Genomic DNA, 21,126 nt, shown 5'->3' on the forward strand with positions numbered 1-21,126 from the left:
CTGGAATTAAAAGGATATAGATTTATTTATTCTAGGAAAACTGTACGCAGTCCTGTAATTGCTTAAAGGCTCTAAATCATACACGACCATAACTAACCTGTCCCTGTGACATTCTGAATAATTCAATATGTGTCGGTAATTTGGTTTTCGGGATTTATTCGTGTTGTTCCGAATTTTGACATCTGGATGCATTCAAAACCGTTACCGAATTATTATTACTGTCGGACCGAATCTGTATTATGAACAGAATCATTATTTCTAACTAATGTTCCGGCGATTGCCGAAATAAAATTATGTTAATCCGCTGTCGCCACCCATGCCAACACTAAATAAAGCTATTAACCCCTAAATCGCTGTCTCCCCACATCACTAACACTGCCTAAACCTGTTAACCCCTAAAGTGCCGACCCGCACATCGCCGACACAAACTAAATAATTAAATAAAGTTATTAACCCCGAAACCGCAGTTCCCCAACATCACCAACACAAACTAAACCTATTAACCCCTAAACTGCACCCCCCCAGATCGCCAACACTACCTAAACCTATTGACCCCTAAACCGCCGTTCCCAAACATCACCAACACAAAATAAATCACTAAATAAAGTATTAACCCCTAAACCGTCACTCCCGACATCGCCAACACTAACTAAAACTATTAACCCCTAAACCGCACCACGCCCACATAGCCAACTCTACCTAAACCTATTAACCCCTAAAGTACCATTCCCAAACATCACAAACACTAACTAAATCTATTAACCCCTAAACCGCAGTTCCCTGACATCGCCGACACTACTTAAACCTTTTAACCCATAAACAGCCCCCCCCACATCGACAACACTAACTAAACCTATTAACCCCTAAACCAACGGCCCCCACATCACAACGACCTAAATTAAACTACAGTATATTAACCACTAAACCTAACACCCCTAACTTTAAATCTAACCCTAAAACTAACCCTAACACCCCTTAACTTTAACATCATTAAAATAGAGCTAAATTAAAAGTTTAAATTATTAGCTAAATTATCCTATTTAAAAATAAATACTTACCTGTGAAATAAAACCTAACTAATAGTTATATAGTAGCTAGCTTAGGTTTTATTTTTATTTCACAGGTAAGTTTGTATTTATTTTAACTAGGTACAATAGCTATTAAATAGTTATTAACTATTTAGTAACTACCTGGTTTAAATAAATACAAAACTTACCTGTGAAAAAAAATCTAACCTGCCTTACACTAAAACCTAACATTACAAAAAAAATTGAAAGTATCCAAAAAATAAAGATTAATCCTATTCTAATACCCTTTAAAAAAATAATAATAAAAAAAATAATAATAAAGAAAACTACTCTAGAATAAACTACCATGGGCCCTTAAATGGGCCTTTTGGGGGGCTCTTAAAAGGGCCCTTTGTAGGGCATTGCCCTGAGTTAAACAGCTCTTTTGCTATAACCCCCCTAAAAAATACATTACACAAAATAACAAACAAATTATCATAAAAAATAAAAATAAAAATATTTATATTCTAATACCCATAAAAAAAACACCCCGAAATAAAAAAACTAATTTAGAATAAACTACCAATGGGGTCTTTTGTAGGGCATTGCCCTAAAGATAAAAGCTCTTTTAGTGAAAACAAATACAAAGACCCAGTAACATTACAAACCCCCACCCCCCTAAACCCACAAAATAAAAAAATAAAAATATCTAAAAAACCTAAGCTTCCCATTGCCCTGAAAAGGGCATTTGTATAGGCATTGCCCTTAAAAGGGCATTTAGCTCTTTTACTGCCCAGACCCTAAACTAAAAAAAACCCCACCCAAAAAAAACTTAAAAAACCCCAACACTAACCCCCCGACGATCCACTTACAGTGGTTGAAGTTCCACTTGAAGGATCTTTATCCAGCCGGCGAAGTCATCATCCATGTGACAAGAAGTCTACAACCAGGCGCCCTTTTCTATCTTCATCCAGCCGGCGAAGTCATCAACCAGAAGGCCTCTTCGATCTTCATCCAGCCGGCGCGGAGCGGGTCCATCCTGAAGACATCCGGCATGGAACATCCTCTTTATACGGTCGGCACCGTACACTGAACCTTCAATGCAAGGGATGAGATTCAAGATAGCGTCCCTTGCATTCCTATTGGCTGAAAAATTTAAATCAGCCAATAGGAATTTGGGCTGTTAAAATCCTATTGGCTGTTCAAATCAGCCAATAGGATTTAAGCAGCTCTCATTCTATTGGCTAAATCGAATTAGCCAATAGAATGAGAGCTGCTTAAGGCGGACTTTAAGAACAATAAGTGGATCGTTGGGGGTTAGTGTTAGGTTTTTTTAATGGTTTTTGGGAGTTTTTTTTTTTTTTAGTTTAGGATCTGGGCAGTAAAAGAGCTAAATGTCCTTTTAAGGGCAATGCCCATACAAATGCCATTTTCAGCGCAATGGGTAGCTTAGGTTATTTTAGATAGTGTTTTTTATTTGGGGGGGTTGGTTGTGTGGGTGGTGGGTTTTACTGTTGGGGGGGTGTTTGTATTTTTTTCTACAGGTAAAAGAGCTGATATCTTTGGGGCAATGCCCCGCAAAAGGCCATTTTAAGGGCCATTGGTAGTTTATTGTAGGCTAGGGTTTTTTTTATTTTTGGGGGGCTTTTTTATTTTCATAGGGCTATTAGAGTAGGTGTAATTCTTTTTTATTTTTGATAATTTGTTTGTTATTTTTCGTAATTTAGTTAGTTTTTATTTTTTGTAATTAGATACTTTTTGTCATTTTTAGAGTAGTGTTAGGATTTTTTATTGGTAGTTTAGTTTTATTTAATTGGTAGTTAGTTTAATTTTAGTTTAATAATTATAATAGTTTAATTGTTAGTTTAAAATTATTTTTTTTAATTTGACAGGTAAGTTTTAATTTAATTTAAGATAGGGAAATTGTAATTTTAACATATAGTTAGGGGGTCGTTAGGTTTAGAGGTTACTAGCTCAAATTAGTTAATTTCATTATGGGGGGCTTTCAGTTTAGGGGTTAATATTTTATTTTAGTATATTTTGTTGTGGGGGTCTTGCTGTTTAGGGGTTAATAGGTTTATTATAGCGGCGGTGTGGGTGGACGGCAGATTAGGGGTTAATATTGAAATAGTGCTTGCGATGCGGGAGGGCGGCGGTTTAGGGGTTAATGAGTTTATTATAGTGGCGACAATGTTGGGGAGCGGCAAAATAGTGGTTAATAACTTTAATATAGTGTTTACGATGCGGGAGGGCCTCGGTTTAGGGGTTAATAGGTAATTTATGTGTGTTAGTGCACTTTGTAACACTTTAGTTATGGGTTTTATGTTACAGCTTTGTAGCGTAAAACTCATAACTACTGACTTTAGATGGCGTTACGGATCTTGTCGTTTTAGGCTGTAACGCTCGCTTTTTAGCCGTACCGCAAAACTCCTAATACCGGCACTATGGGAATCCCATGAAAAAACATAATTTTTACGTGTGCGGGACTGACGTTGCGTTACAGGCTAAAAGGTATGCGGTACAGCTATACCGACAACACTTGGTGCTATTTTAACCTTGAAAATGCCATCTTTTCAGCGTTACAAGCCGCAACGCAAAACTTGTAATCTAGGTGTATGTTTAGTTATTAGTTAATAATTGTAACTTTAATTTAGTTATATTTTAATTATGTTAAAGTTAGGGGTTGCTAGGTTTAGGGTTAGGTTTAAAGTTAGGGGTTGTTAGGTTTAGGGGTTAATATAGTTTAATTTCGGTTGTTGCGATGTGGGGGCCGGCAGTTTTGGGGTTAATAGGTTTAGTTAGTATTGGTGATGTTTGTGAACTGCGGTTTAGGGGTTGATAGTTTTAGTTAGTGTCTGCAATGTTTTGAAATGGCAGTTTAGGGGTTAATAGGTTTAGTTAGTGTTGACGATGTGGGGGTGCGGTTTAGGGGTTAATAGCTTTATTTAGTGGCAGCAATGTGGGGGGGTTGCGGTTTAGGGGTAAAGATTTATTTTGTGCCAGCGATGTTTCAGAACGGTGGTTTAGGGGTTAATAGGTTTAGTTAGTGCTGGCGATGTGGGGGTGTGTGGTTTAGGGGTTAATAGATTTAGTTAATGTTGGTGATGTGGGGGGTGCGGTTTAGGGGTTAATAGGTTTAGTTTGTGTCAGCGATGATGAGGAACGGTGGTTTAGGGGTTAATACCTTTATTATAGACTTAGAGTCGGGGATCTGTGGTTTAGGAAGGAACAGTGAAAAATTCTGAATATGAATAAATTGATTAATTTTTGGAATTTTTTGGAATGTGCCGATTCGGAAATTCGAATGCATCCGAATCGCTGAATCGGCCAAAATTCGGCCAAATTCACAATTTATCCGAAACAAAATGCAGATGTCTAGTAATAACAAGGTGAAAAAAATATTCCTCAGTGCTCTGCATGAAATAAACCCCTCCTGAAGGTGCTACCAGCATATGCTTTATGGCCACATTGCTGAGAATGATACTGAAGACTATACTCATATTCCAAGCTATACCCAGTACTGAAAATGATCTGTTCTTCTGTATTGTCTGAACATCTTACAATAAAAATGTATCAAAATATTGCAGCCAATAAACCATGTTTTCTATTAGTAAATACACAACCTCTAAGAAGCGCAGAAACGTGATTAAGTGCCCCACAGAACGTGCGCTCTCTACAAAAGATTGCTTTTAGAATAATGCGGGATTGCTGGAGACATAAAACCTTTTCTGTATCACTGGGCTAACCTGGACCAGCTGAGGCAGGTATTGCAGTAATTCATCATTTGACAGATATCCAATTTGCTGGCAGGCCATTTCACGGATATTTTGATCTGAAAAACTGAAAGGAATTTAAAAGGATGACATGAGAAAAAAATCTAACAAATAAATAAAGCGATAAAAGAAGCAAAATCAGAGACTTGTGATGATCAGAGGCAAATGGTGTTTTAGTGTTAGGAAGGAAAAACATCTTCAATAAACTATTACATTCATTTTATTATTTATATTCGGCTAGATTACGTGTTGTGCGTTAGGGTAAAAAAGCAGCGTTAACAGGTCTTAAGGCTGCTTTTTTACGCCCGCTGCTATTACGAGTCTTGAAGGTTAAGGGTCACCGCACACTTCTTTCTCCTTACCGCAAAACGACTTACATAAACTTTGCAAAGTCTTTTTTCTATGGGACTTCCATAGCATAGGTATTACGAGTCTGTCGTGGGAGGCCAAAAAGTGAGCGGTACACCCTCTACCTCAAAGATCCATAGCGCATTTAAAAGTCAGTAGTAACATAAAACTCATAACTAAAGTGCTAAAAGTACACTAACACCCATAAACTACCTATCAACCCCTAAAATGAGGCCCTCCCGCATTGCAAACACTAAAATAAAATTTTAAAACCCCTAATCTGCTGCTCCCAACATCGCCGACACCTACATTATATTCATTAACCCCTAATCTGCCACCCCCAATGTCGCTGCAACCTACCTACACTTATTAACCCTTAATCTGCCGCCCCCAACGTCACCACCACTATAATAAACAGTCGCACTCCCGCCTCGCAAACATTAGTTAAATATTATTAACCCCTAATCTGCCGCCCCTAACATCGCCGCCACCTACCTACATTTATTAACCCCTAATCTGCCGCCCCCAACGTCGCCGCCACTATACTAAATGTATTAACCCCTAAACCTAAGTCTAACCCTAACCCTAACACCCCCTAACTTAAATATAATTTAAATAAATCTGACTAAAAATTCCTATCATTACCTAAATAATTCCTATTTAAAACTAAATACTTACCTATAAAATAAACCATAAGCTAGATACAATATAACTAATAATTACATTGTAGCTAGCTTAGGGTTTATTTTTATTTTACAGGCAACATTGTATTTATTTTAACTAGGTAGACTAGTTAGTAAATAGTTATTAACTATTTACTAACTAACTAGCTAAAATAAATACAAATTTACCTGTAAAATAAATCCTAACCTAAGTTACAATTAAACCTAACACTACACTATCATTAAATAAATTAAATAAACTACCTACAAATAACTACAATTAAATACAATTAAATAAACTAACTAAAGTACAAAAAAAAAAAAAGTTACAAACATTTAAAAAATATTACAACAATTTTAAGCTACTTACACCTAATCTAAGCCCCCTAATAAAATAACAAAGCCCCCCAAAATAACAACATGCCCTACCCTATTCTAAATTACGAAAGTTAACACCTCTATTACCTTACCAGCCCTTAAAAGGGCCTTTTGCGGGGCATGCCCCAAAGTATTCAGCTCTTTTGCCTGTAAAAAAAAATATACAACCCCCCCAACATTAAAACCCACAACCCACACACCCCTACTCTAACCCAAACCCCTTGGCTTGGATGAAGACTTCGGAGGCTCCTCTGGACGGATCGGTGATACCCGGCGTGGTGAAGATAAGGTAGGAAGATCTTCAGGGGCTTAGTGTTAGGTTTATTTAAGGGGGGTTTGGGTTAGATTAGGGGTATGTGGGTGGTGGGTTGTAATGTTGGGGGGGTATTGTATGTTTTTTTTTACAGGCAAAAGAGCTGAATTCTTTGGGGCATGCCCCGCAAAAGGCCCTTTTAAGGGCTGGTAAGGTAAAATAGCTTTTCTATTTGTATTTTAGAATAGGGTAGGGCATTTTTTTTATTTTGGGGGGCTTTGTTATTTTATTAGGGGGCTTAGAGTAGGTGTAATTAGCTTAAAATTGTTGTAATCTTTTTCTAATGTTTGTAAATTATTTTTTATTTTTTGTAACTTAGTTCTTTTTTATTTTTTGTACTTTAGTTAGTTTATTTAATTGTATTTATTTGTAGGTATTTTATTTAATTAATTTATTGATAGTGTAGTGTTAGGTTTAATTGTAGATATTTGTAGGTATTTTATTTAATTAATTTATTGATAGTGTAGTGTTAGGTTTAATTGTAACTTAGGTTAGGATTTATTTTACAGGTAATTTTGTAATTATTTTAACTAGGTAGCTATTAAATAGTTATTAACTATTTAATAGCTATTGTACCTGGTTAAAATAAATACAAAGTTGCCTGTAAAATAAATATTAATCCTAAAATAGCTGCAATATAATTATAATTTATATTGTAGCTATATTAGGATTTATTTTACAGGTAAGTATTTAGCTTTAAATAGGAATAATTTATTTAATAAGAGTTAATTTACTTTGTTAGATAAAAATGATATTTGACTTAGGGGGTGTTAGTGTTAGGGTTAGACTTAGCTTTAGGGATTAATAAATTTAATAGAGTAGCGGTGAGGTCCGGTCGGCAGATTAGGGGTTAATACTTGAAGTTAGGTGTCGGCGATGTTAGGGAGGGCAGATTAGGGGTTAATACTATTTATTATAGGGTTATTGAGGCGGGAGTGAGGCGGATTAGGGGTTAATAACTTTATTATAGTAGCGGTGAGGTCCGGTCGGCAGATTAGGGGTTAATAATTGTAGGTAGGTGGCGGCGACGTTGGGGGCGGCAGATTAGGGGTTAATAAATAAAATATAGGGGTCGGCGGTGTTAGGGGCAGCAGATTAGGGGTACATAGGGATAACGTAGGTTGAGGCGGTGTGCGGTCGGCAGATTAGGGGTTAAAAATTTTTATTAGAGTGGCCTCGATGTGGGGGGACCTCGGTTTAGGGGTACATAGGTAGTTTATGGGTTTTAGTGTACTTTAGAGCACAGTAGTTAAGAGCTTTATGAACCGGCGTTAGCCCAGAAAGCTCTTAACTCCTGGCTTTTTGCTGCGGCTGGAGTTTTGTCGTTAGATTTCTAACGCTCACTTCAGCCAAGACTCTAAATACCAGCGTTAGAAAGATCCTATTGAAAAGATAGGATACGCAATTGGCGTAGGGGGATCTGCGGTATGGAAAAGTCGCGGCTGCAAAGTGAGCGTTAGACCCTTTCCTGACTGACTCTAAATACCAGCGGGCGGCCAAAACCAGCGTTAGGAGCCCCTAACGCTGGTTTTGATGGCTAACGCCAAACTCTAAATCTAGGCATGTGTTAATAAGAGTTATAATATTTAGATGTATTTCATTAATATTTAAGTTAGGGGGGTGTTAGGGTTAGGGTTAGACTTAGGTTTAGGGGTTAATAATTTTATTATAGTGGCGGCGGTGTAGGGGGGGCAGGATAGGGGTTAATACATTTATTATAGGTGGCGACGGTGTAGGGGGGGCAGATTAGGGGTTATTAAGTGTAATATAGGTGGCGGTGGGTTCCAAGAGCGGCGGTTTAGGGGTTAAACAATTTATTTAGTTGCGGCGGGCTCCGGGATCGGCAGGGTAGGGGTTAATAAATTTATTATAGGTGGTGGCAGTATAGGGGGGGCAGGATAGGGGTTACTAGGTATAATGTAGGTGGAGGTGGGCTCCGGGAGTGGCACTTTAGGGATTAAACAATTTATTTAGTTGCGGCGGGGTCCGGGATCGGCAGGATAGGGGTTAATAAATTTATTATAGGTGGCGGCGGTATAGGGGGGGCAGGATAGGGGTTACTAGGTATAATGTAGGTGACGGTGGGCTCCGGGAGCGGCGGTTTAGGGGTTATTACATTTATTATAGTTGCGGCGGGGTCTAGGAGCAGCAGTTTAGGGGTTAATAACTTTATTTAGTTGCGGGGGGGGGGGCTCCAGGGGCGCCGGTATAGGGGGTAGAACAGTGTAGTTTAGTGTGGGTGCATAGTGACAGCTTATCAATAAAGCTGGGAAAAAGCCGAAGAACAGCGAGATCGGATGAGTGATAACTATCACAGTCCACTGCTCATCGCCCCGTACTTGGTGCGTGGCTTTTTGACAGCGTTATTGATAACTTTGGAGAGCGTATTCAGGTCCGCGGCGAGATGGTAGGCGAGCTTAGGCGGGCGTATTGGGGCCGGCGATGGCAGGTAAGTAGACACGTTGATAACTAGAGGCCTATGTGTCATAAACAATGAATAATTCACATAACATCATGATTCTGATATTTCAGTAGATCAGGTTATTTAATCCCTGGTGTGCTGTAAAGAACAGTTTTAGTACAACAAGCTCTGATATCACTGGGGAGAGTGAGCTACAGAAGAAAGCCATTTATTTCAGACTGCAAGTGATTCCTTGTGATGTGCTTTTTTTAGTCTCTAGATGTTTATAACGTTCTTGTACAAGGTCACCTGTGCCACTGTGCACGTGCTCTCTTCTGCTAGTTCTCTACTTATACACTGGTGACATTAGCTCTAGTCAAATAAAATCAATTAGTTATCAGCTGTAATGATTCCAGCCTGACCAAGCTTTTATATAATGGTGCATACAGCAATATTGTGTGTCTAACCTAACGCACTGAATACTAAGGGGCCTATCTATCAAAGACCCGTGTTTCTGGCGAGTCTTCAGAAGCAGTAATGAAGCAGCGGTCTAAAGAGGGGTGGCGTTATGAACAGCAGTTATGAAGCAGCGAGTCTGCAGGGGGCGGCGTTGCACCAGCAGCTTATAAGAGCTGCTGGTACAATGCTGAAAACGGAGAGCGTATTGCTCTCCGCATTCAGCCATGTCCGTCGGACCTGATGCGCAGTGTCGTATCAGGTCCGACAGACATATGATAAATAGGCCCCTATATGTCCTCTCTGTCCTCTTGCTGAGAATTTAGTTCAGTCTGTTGTTAAACTGCACTCACTAGAATTAAAGGGACAGTACACAGCTTGTATTTACTAGACATGTATGTTGTTTTTCATTAACATTACTGCACTTTCCTTATTCAGACTTTAGTCTGAAGACAACAAGGTTAGCCACAGTCATTATGTTAGTAAATAGAGCATTGTGTTACAGTTAGTATCAGTAAAAGCTAAACTGGGACATATATGAAGCAGAGTTAGCCTTGATAAGTCATTTGGTGCATGTCATGTTCTGAGAATTAGAAAATTCTTAATTCTCACAGCTAAATTACATGAAAAGGGGGAAGTAAATCATGAAAATATATTGCAAAGTTGCTCGATTACGTATAACTAAACATTTTATATAAACATCAAGGTGTTTCCTATCGCTAAAGCTATATTTAGTTATATCTTCATTAACCAATTAGCTGCTGATGCATTTTATAGGAAGGTATTGGAGCCTTCTCTAGTAGTAAGAGGGTTAAATCCTTACTCGAACAACTTAATAAATAGAAAAACAAAAGGTACATACCAGGCGTTTAGCAGACCAAGTGCTTCTAGCGGATGACAGAATTTCCAGCCCCTAAGAACTGTGTGCATTGCAGATATAGATTCCGGGTCCCAGCCTGGTGCGCTTCCGAGGACCAGAGGCAGAATATTGCGCTGCTTATTGCAGCAAGAGCGATAGCGCCACAGACACTGCTTATCGCCCTCTGACAGTCTGTAAAATAAAAAGATAATTAGCTATTATCCCCCCACAGGCAGAGTATCACTATTGTTTCTTAATCACAGGAAAATCACTGAAAAGGATAGGCTGATAGTGACCGTCCCTAGTGCTAATGACAACAGTGACCGTCCCTAGTGCTAATGATAACAGTGACCGTCCCTAGTGCTAATGATAACAGTGATTGTCCCTAGTACTAATGATAACAGTGACCGTCCCTAGTACTAATGATAACAGTGACCGTCCCTAGTGCTAATGATAACAGTGACCGTCCCTAGTGCTAATGATAACAGTGACCGTCCCTAGTGCTAATGATAACAGTGACCGTCCCTAGTACTAATGATAACAGTGACCGTCCCTAGTGCTAATGACAACAGTGATTGTCCCTAGTACTAATGATAACAGTGACCGTCCCTAGTACTAATGATAACAGTGACCGTCCCTAGTACTAATGACAACAGTGACCGTCCCTAGTGCTAATGATAACAGTGACCGTCCCTAGTACTAATGATAACAGTGAACGTCCCTAGTGCTAATGACAACAGTGACCGTCCCTAGTACTAATGATAACAGTGACCGTCCCTAGTACTAATGATAACAGTGACTGTCCCTAGTGCTAATGATAACAGTGACCGTCCCTAGTGCTAATGACAACAGTGACCGTCCCTAGTACTAATGATAACAGTGACCGTCCCTAGTACTAATGATAACAGTGACCGTCCCTAGTACTAATGATAACAGTGACCGTCCCTAGTACTAATGATAACAGTGACCGTCCCTAGTACTAATGATAACAGTGACCGTCCCTAGTACTAATGATAACAGTGACCGTCCCTAGTACTAATGATAACAGTGACCGCCCCTAGTGCTAATGATAACAGTGACCATCCCTAGTACTAATGATAACAGTGACCGCCCCTAGTACTAATGATAACAGTGACCGTCCCTAGTGCTAATGATAACAGTGACCGTCCCTAGTGCTAATGATAACAGTGACCGTCCCTAGTACTAATGACAACAGTGACCGTCCCTAGTACTAATGACAACAGTGACCGTCCCTAGTGCTAATGACAACAGTGACCGTCCCTAGTGCTAATGATAACAGTGAACGTCCCTAGTACTAATGATAACAGTGACCGTCCCTAGTACTAATGATAACAGTGACCGTCCCTAGTACTAATGATAACAGTGAACGTCCCTAGTACTAATGATAACAGTGACCGTCCCTAGTACTAATGATAACAGTGACCGCCCCTAGTACTAATGATAACAGTGACCGCCCCTAGTACTAATGATAACAGTGACCGTCCCTAGTGCTAATGACAACAGTGATTGTCCCTAGTACTAATGATAACAGTGACCGTCCCTAGTACTAATGATAACAGTGACCGTCCCTAGTACTAATGATAACAGTGACCGTCCCTAGTACTAATGATAACAGTGACCGTCCCTAGTACTAATGATAACAGTGACCGTCCCTAGTACTAATGATAACAGTGAACGTCCCTAGTACTAATGACAACAGTGACCGTCCCTAGTACTAATGACAAGTGACCGTCCCTAGTACTAATGACAACAGTGACCGTCCCTAGTGCTAATGACAACAGTGATTGTCCCTAGTACTAATGATAACAGTGACCGTCCCTAGTACTAATGACAACAGTGACCGTCCCTAGTGCTAATAACAACAGTGACCGTCCCTAGTACTAATGATAACAGTGACCGCCCCTAGTGCTAATGACAACAGTGACCGTCCCTAGTGCTAATAACAACAGTGACCGTCCCTAGTACTAATGACAAGTGACCGTCCCTAGTACTAATGATAACAGTGACCGTCCCTAGTACTAATGATAACAGTGACCGCCCCTAGTACTAAAGATAACAGTGACTGCCCCTAGTACTAATAACAACAGTGACCGCCCCTAGTGCTAATGACAACAGTGACCGTCCCTAGTGCTAATAACAACAGTGACCGTCCCTAGTACTAATGACAAGTGACCGTCCCTAGTACTAATGATAACAGTGACCGCCCCTAGTGCTAATGATAACAGTGACCGTCCCTAGTGCTAATGATAACAGTGACCGCCCCTAGTGCTAATGACAACAGTGACCGCCCCTAGTGCTAATGATAACAGTGACCGTCCCTAGTGCTAATGATAACAGTGACCGTCCCTAGTGCTAATGAGAACAGTGACCATCCCTAGTACTAATGATAACAGTGATTGTCCCTAGTACTAATGATAACAGTGACTGCCCCTAGTGCTAATGATAACAGTGACCGTCCCTAGTGCTAATGATAACAGTGACCGTCCCTAGTACTAATGATAACAGTGACCGTCCCTAGTGCTAATGATAACAGTGACCGTCCCTAGTACTAATGATAACAGTAAAAGTCCCTAGTACTAATGACAACAGTGACCGTCCCTAGTGCTAATGATAACAGTGACCGTCCCTAGTACTAATGACAACAGTGACCGTCCCTAGTGCTAATGATAACAGTGACTGCCCCTAGTACTAATGATAACAGTGACCGTCCCTAGTGCTAATGATAACAGTGACCGTCCCTAGTACTAATGATAACAGTGACCGTCCCTAGTACTAATGATAACAGTGACCGTCCCTAGTGCTAATGATAACAGTGACCGTCCCTAGTGCTAATGATAACAGTGATTGTCCCTAGTACTAATGATAACAGTGACCGTCCCTAGTGCTAATGACAACAGTGACCGTCCCTAGTACTAATGATAACAGTGACCGTCCCTAGTGCTAATGATAACAGTGACCGTCCCTAGTGCTAATGACAACAGTGACCGTCCCTAGTGCTAATGATAACAGTGACCGTCCCTAGTGCTAATGATAACAGTGACCGTCCCTAGTGCTAATGATAACAGTGACCGTCCCTAGTGCTAATGATAACAGTGACCGTCCCTAGTACTAATGATAACAGTGACCGTCCCTAGTGCTAATGATAACAGTGACCGTCCCTAGTGCTAATGATAACAGTGACCGTCCCTAGTGCTAATGACAACAGTGACCGTCCCTAGTGCTAATGATAACAGTGACCGTCCCTAGTGCTAATGATAACAGTGACCGTCCCTAGTACTAATGATAACAGTGACCGTTCCTAGTGCTAATGATAACAGTGACCGTCCCTAGTGCTAATGATAACAGTGACCGTCCCTAGTGCTAATGATAACAGTGACCGTCCCTAGTGCTAATGATAACAGTGACCGTCCCTAGTGCTAATGATAACAGTGACCGTCCCTAGTGCTAATGATAACAGTGACCGCCCCTAGTGCTAATGATAACAGTGACCGTCCCTAGTGCTAATGATAACAGTGACCGCCCCTAGTACTAATGACAACAGTGACCATCCCTAGTGCTAATGATAACAGTGACCGTCCCTAGTACTAATGATAACAGTGACCGCCCCTAGTACTAATGATAACAGTGATTGTCCCTAGTACTAATGATAACAGTGACCGTTGCTAGTGCTAATGATAACAGTGACCGTCCCTAGTACTAATGATAACAGTGACCGCCCCTAGTACTAATGATAACAGTGACCGTCCCTAGTGCTAATGAGAACAGTGACCGTCCCTAGTACTAATGATAACAGTGACCGTTGCTAGTGCTAATGATAACAGTGACCGTCCCTAGTACTAATGATAACAGTGACCGCCCCTAGTACTAATGATAACAGTGACCGTCCCTAGTGCTAATGATAACAGTGACCGTCCCTAGTGCTAATGATAACAGTGATTGTCCCTAGTACTAATGATAACAGTGACCTTCCCTAGTACTAATGACAACAGTGACCGTCCCTAGTACTAATGATAACAGTGACCGTCCCTAGTGCTAATGATAACAGTGACCGTCCCTAGTGCTAATGATAACAGTGACCGTCCCTAGTGCTAATGATAACAGTGATTGTCCCTAGTGCTAATAACTACAGTGACCGTCCCTAGTACTAATGATAACAGTGACCGTTGCTAGTGCTAATGATAACAGTGACCGTCCCTAGTGCTAATGACAACAGTGATTGTCCCTAGTGCTAATGATAACAGTGATTGTCCCTAGTGCTAATAACTACAGTGACCGTCCCTAGTACTAATGATAACAGTGACCGTCCCTAGTGCTAATGATAACAGTGATTGTCCCTAGTGCTAATAACTACAGTGACCGTCCCTAGTACTAATGATAACAGTGACCGTCCCTAGTGCTAATGATAACAGTGATTGTCCCTAGTGCTAATAACTACAGTGACCGTCCCTAGTACTAATGATAACAGTGACCGTCCCTAGTACTAATGATAACAGTGACCGTCCCTAGTACTAATGATAACAGTGACCGTCCCTAGTACTAATGATAACAGTGACCGCCCCTAGTGCTAATGATAACAGTGACCGTCCCTAGTACTAATGATAACAGTGACCGTCCCTAGTACTAATGATAACAGTGACCGTCCCTAGTGCTAATGATAACAGTGACCTTCCCTAGTACTAATGATAACAGTGACCGTCCCTAGTGCTAATGATAACAGTGACCGCCCCTAGTGCTAATGATAACAGTGACCGTCCCTAGTGCTAATGATAACAGTGACCGTCCCTAGTGCTAATGATAACAGTGACCGCCCCTAGTGCTAATGACAACAGTGACCATCCCTAGTGCTAATGATAACAGTGACCGTCCCTAGTGCTAATGACAACAGTGATTGTCCCTAGTGCTAATGATAACAGTGACCGTCCCTAGTACTAATGATAACAGTGACCGTCCCTAGTGCTAATGACAACAGTGACCATCCCTAGTGCTAATGATAACAGTGACCGTCCCTAGTGCTAATGACAACAGTGATTGTCCCTAGTGCTAATGATAACAGTGACCGTCCCTAGTACTAATGACAACAGTGACCGCCCCTAGTGCTAATGATAACAGTGACCGTCCCTAGTGCTAATGATAACAGTGACCTTCCCTAGTACTAATGATAACAGTGACCGTCCCTAGTACTAATGATAACAGTGACCGTCCCTAGTACTAATGATAACAGTGACCGTCCCTAGTGCTAATGATAACAGTGATTGTCCCTAGTGCTAATGATAACAGTGACCGTCCCTAGTGCTAATGATAACAGTGACCGCCCCTAGTGCTAATGATAACAGTGACCGCCCCTAGTGCTAATGATAACAGTGACCGCCCCTAGTGCTAATGATAACAGTGACTGCCCCTAGTGCTAATGATAACAGTGACCGTCCCTAGTGCTAATGATAACAGTGACCGTCCCTAGTGCTAATGATAACAGTGACCGTCCCTAGTGCTAATGACAACAGTGACCGCCCCTAGTGCTAATGATAACAGTGACCGTCCCTAGTGCTAATGATAACAGTGACCGTCCCTAGTGCTAATGATAACAGTGACCGTCCCTAGTACTAATGATAACAGTAAAAGTCCCTAGTACTAATGATAACAGTGACCGTACCTAGTGCTAATGATAACAGTGACCGTCCCTAGTACTAATGATAACAGTGACCGTTGCTAGTGCTAATGATAACAGTGACCGTCCCTAGTACTAATGATAACAGTGACCGTCCCTAGTGCTAATGATAACAGTGACCGTCCCTAGTACTAATGATAACAGTGACCGTACCTAGTGCTAATGATAACAGTGACCGTCCCTAGTACTAATGATAACAGTGACCGTCCCTAGTGCTAATGATAACAGTGACCGTCCCTAGTGCTAATGACAACAGTGACTGCCCCTAGTACTAATGATAACAGTGACCGTCCCTAGTGCTAATGATAACAGCGACTGTCCCTAGTGCTAATGATAACAGTGACCGCCCCTAGTACTAATGATAACAGTGACCGTCCCTAGTGCTAATGATAACAGTGACCGTCCCTAGTGCTAATGATAACAGTGACCATCCCTAGTGCTAATGATAACAGTGACCGTCCCTAGTACTAATGATAACAGTGACCGTCCCTAGTGCTAATGATAACAGTGACCGTCCCTAGTACTAATGATAACAGTGACCGTCCCTAGTGCTAATGATAACAGCGACTGTCCCTAGTGCTAATGATAACAGTGACCGCCCCTAGTACTAATGATAACAGTGACCGTCCCTAGTACTAATGATAACAGTGACCGTCCCTAGTGCTAATGATAACAGTGACCGTCCCTAGTGCTAATGATAACAGTGACCGTCCCTAGTGCTAATGATAACAGTGACCGTCCCTAGTGCTAATGACAACAGTGACCGTCCCTAGTGCTAATGACAACAGTGACCGTCCCTAGTGCTAATGATAACAGTGACCGTCCCTAGTGCTAATGATAACAGTGACTGCCCCTAGTGCTAATGATAACAGTGACCGTCCCTAGTGCTAATGATAACAGTGACCGTCCCTAGTGCTAATGATAACAGTGACTGCCCCTAGTACTAATGATAACAGTGACCGTCCCTAGTGCTAATGACAACAGTGACCATCCCTAGTGCTAATGATAACAGTGACCGTCCCTAGTGCTAATGACAACAGTGACCGCCCCTAGTGCTAATGATAACAGTGACCGCCCCTAGTACTAATGATAACAGTGACTGCCCCTAGTACTAATGATAACAGTGATTGTCCCTAGTGCTAATGATAACAGTGACCGTCCCTAGTACTAATGATAACAGTGACCGTCCCTAGTACTAATGATAACAGTGACTGCCCCTAGTGCTAATGATAACAGTGACCGTCCCTAGTGCTAATGATAACAGTGACCGTCCCTAGTGCTAATGATAACAGTGACCGTCCCTAGTGCTAATGATAACAGTGACCGTCCCTAGTGCTAATGATAACAGTGACCGCCCCTAGTACTAATGATAACAGTGACCGTCCCTAGTGCTAATGATAACAGTGACCGCCCCTAGTACTAATGATAACAGTGACCGTCCCTAGTACTAATGATAACAGTGACCGCCCCTAGTACTAATGATAACAGTGACCGCCCCTAGTACTAATGATAACAGTGACCGTCCCTAGTACTAATGATAACAGTGACCGTCCCTAGTGCTAATGATAACAGTGACCGCCCCTAGTACTAATGATAACAGTGACCGTCCCTAGTACTAATGACAACAGTGACCGCCCCTAGTACTAATGATAACAGTGACCGTCCCTAGTGCTAATGATAACAGCGACCGCCCCTAGTACTAATGATAACAGTGACCGTCCCTAGTGCTAATGATAACAGTGACCGTCCCTAGTACTAATGATAACAGTGACCGTCCCTAGTGCTAATGATAACAGTGACCGTCCCTAGTGCTAATGACAACAGTGACCGTCCCTAGTACTAATGATAACAGTGACCGTCCCTAGTGCTAATGATAACAGTGACCGTCCCTAGTACTAATGATAACAGTGACCGCCCCTAGTGCTAATGACAACAGTGACCGTCCCTAGTGCTAATAACAACAGTGACCGTCCCTAGTACTAATGACAAGTGACCGTCCCTAGTACTAATGATAACAGTGACCGTCCCTAGTACTAATGATAACAGTGACCGCCCCTAGTACTAAAGATAACAGTGACTGCCCCTAGTGCTAATGATAACAGTGACCGTCCCTAGTGCTAATGATAACAGTGACCGTCCCTAGTGCTAATGATAACAGTGACCGTCCCTAGTGCTAATGATAACAGTGACCGTCCCTAGTGCTAATGATAACAGTGACCGTCCCTAGTACTAATGATAACAGTGACCGTCCCTAGTGCTAATGACAACAGTGACTGCCCCTAGTGCTAATGATAACAGTGACCGCCCCTAGTGCTAATGACAACAGTGACCGCCCCTAGTGCTAATGATAACAGTGACCGCCCCTAGTACTAATGATAACAGTGACCGTCCCTAGTGCTAATGACAACAGTGATTGTCCCTAGTACTAATGATAACAGTGACCGTCCCTAGTACTAATGATAACAGTGACCGTCCCTAGTACTAATGATAACAGTGACCGTCCCTAGTACTAATGATAACAGTGACCGTCCCTAGTACTAATGATAACAGTGACCGTCCCTAGTACTAATGATAACAGTGATTGTCCCTAGTACTAATGATAACAGTGACCGCCCCTAGTACTAATGATAACAGTGACCGCCCCTAGTACTAATGATAACAGTGACCGTCCCTAGTGCTAATGATAACAGTGACCGCCCCTAGTGCTAATGATAACAGTGACCGCCCCTAGTACTAATGATAACAGTGACCGCCCCTAGTACTAATGATAACAGTGACCGTCCCTAGTACTAATGATAACAGTGACCGTCCCTAGTACTAATGATAACAGTGACCGTCCCTAGTACTAATGATAACAGTGAACGTCCCTAGTACTAATGATAACAGTGACCGCCCCTAGTACTAATGATAACAGTGACCGTCCCTAGTGCTAATGACAACAGTGATTGTCCCTAGTACTAATGATAACAGTGACCGTCCCTAGTACTAATGATAACAGTGACCGTCCCTAGTACTAATGATAACAGTGACCGTCCCTAGTACTAATGATAACAGTGACCGTCCCTAGTACTAATGATAACAGTGACCGTCCCTAGTACTAATGATAACAGTGAACGTCCCTAGTACTAATGACAACAGTGACCGTCCCTAGTACTAATGACAAGTGACCGTCCCTAGTACTAATGACAACAGTGACCGTCCCTAGTGCTAATGACAACAGTGATTGTCCCTAGTACTAATGATAACAGTGACCGTCCCTAGTACTAATGACAACAGTGACCGTCCCTAGTGCTAATAACAACAGTGACCGTCCCTAGTACTAATGATAACAGTGACCGCCCCTAGTGCTAATGACAACAGTGACCGTCCCTAGTGCTAATAACAACAGTGACCGTCCCTAGTACTAATGACAAGTGACCGTCCCTAGTACTAATGATAACAGTGACCGTCCCTAGTACTAATGATAACAGTGACCGCCCCTAGTACTAAAGATAACAGTGACTGCCCCTAGTACTAATAACAACAGTGACCGCCCCTAGTGCTAATGACAACAGTGACCGTCCCTAGTGCTAATAACAACAGTGACCGTCCCTAGTACTAATGACAAGTGACCGTCCCTAGTACTAATGATAACAGTGACCGCCCCTAGTGCTAATGATAACAGTGACCGTCCCTAGTGCTAATGATAACAGTGACCGCCCCTAGTGCTAATGACAACAGTGACCGCCCCTAGTGCTAATGATAACAGTGACCGTCCCTAGTGCTAATGATAACAGTGACCGTCCCTAGTGCTAATGATAACAGTGACCGTCCCTAGTGCTAATGAGAACAGTGACCATCCCTAGTACTAATGATAACAGTGATTGTCCCTAGTGCTAATGATAACAGTGACCGTCCCTAGTACTAATGATAACAGTAAAAGTCCCTAGTACTAATGACAACAGTGACCGTCCCTAGTGCTAATGATAACAGTGACCGTCCCTAGTGCTAATGATAACAGTGACCGTCCCTAGTACTAATGATAACAGTAAAAGTCCCTAGTACTAATGACAACAGTGACCGTCCCTAGTGCTAATGATAACAGTGACCGTCCCTAGTACTAATGACAACAGTGACCGTCCCTAGTGCTAATGATAACAGTGACTGCCCCTAGTACTAATGATAACAGTGACCGTCCCTAGTGCTAATGATAACAGTGACCGTCCCTAGTACTAATGATAACAGTGACCGTCCCTAGTACTAATGATAACAGTGACCGTCCCTAGTGCTAATGATAACAGTGACCGTCCCTAGTGCTAATGATAACAGTGATTGTCCCTAGTACTAATGATAACAGTGACCGTCCCTAGTGCTAATGACAACAGTGACCGTCCCTAGTACTAATGATAACAGTGACCGTCCCTAGTGCTAATGATAACAGTGACCGTCCCTAGTGCTAATGACAACAGTGACCGTCCCTAGTGCTAATGATAACAGTGACCGTCCCTAGTGCTAATGATAACAGTGACCGTCCCTAGTGCTAATGATAACAGTGACCGTCCCTAGTGCTAATGATAACAGTGACCGTCCCTAGTACTAATGATAACAGTGACCGTCCCTAGTGCTAATGATAACAGTGACCGTCCCTAGTGCTAATGATAACAGTGACCGTCCCTAGTGCTAATGACAACAGTGACCGTCCCTAGTGCTAATGATAACAGTGACCGTCCCTAGTGCTAATGATAACAGTGACCGTCCCTAGTACTAATGATAACAGTGACCGTTCCTAGTGCTAATGATAACAGTGACCGTCCCTAGTGCTAATGATAACAGTGACCGTCCCTAGTGCTAATGATAACAGTGACCGTCCCTAGTGCTAATGATAACAGTGACCGTCCCTAGTGCTAATGATAACAGTGACCGTCCCTAGTGCTAATGATAACAGTGACCGCCCCTAGTGCTAATGATAACAGTGACCGTCCCTAGTGCTAATGATAACAGTGACCGCCCCTAGTACTAATGACAACAGTGACCATCCCTAGTGCTAATGATAACAGTGACCGTCCCTAGTACTAATGATAACAGTGACCGCCCCTAGTACTAATGATAACAGTGATTGTCCCTAGTGCTAATGAGAACAGTGACCGTCCCTAGTACTAATGATAACAGTGACCGTTGCTAGTGCTAATGATAACAGTGACCGTCCCTAGTACTAATGATAACAGTGACCGCCCCTAGTACTAATGATAACAGTGACCGTCCCT

General features: G+C 41.9%; 1 protein-coding gene across 1 annotated transcript in view; it reads right to left on the bottom strand.

Moving 5' to 3' along the window:
• The window catches only part of LOC128664933 (phosphatidylinositol 3-kinase C2 domain-containing subunit gamma), a 491,959-nt gene that overhangs the window by 312,721 nt on the left and 158,112 nt on the right, over nt 1–21,126 (bottom strand). The window contains exons 5-6 of the mRNA XM_053719726.1: nt 10,201–10,389; nt 4,754–4,847 (exon numbers count right to left, since the gene is read on the bottom strand). Coding sequence (XP_053575701.1) covers nt 4,754–4,847; nt 10,201–10,389 — 283 coding nt within the window. The remainder of the gene's footprint in view (nt 1–4,753; nt 4,848–10,200; nt 10,390–21,126) is intronic.

This window comes from Bombina bombina, chromosome 6, assembly GCF_027579735.1.
Source record: "Bombina bombina isolate aBomBom1 chromosome 6, aBomBom1.pri, whole genome shotgun sequence".
Taxonomy (NCBI): Eukaryota; Metazoa; Chordata; class Amphibia; order Anura; family Bombinatoridae; genus Bombina; species Bombina bombina.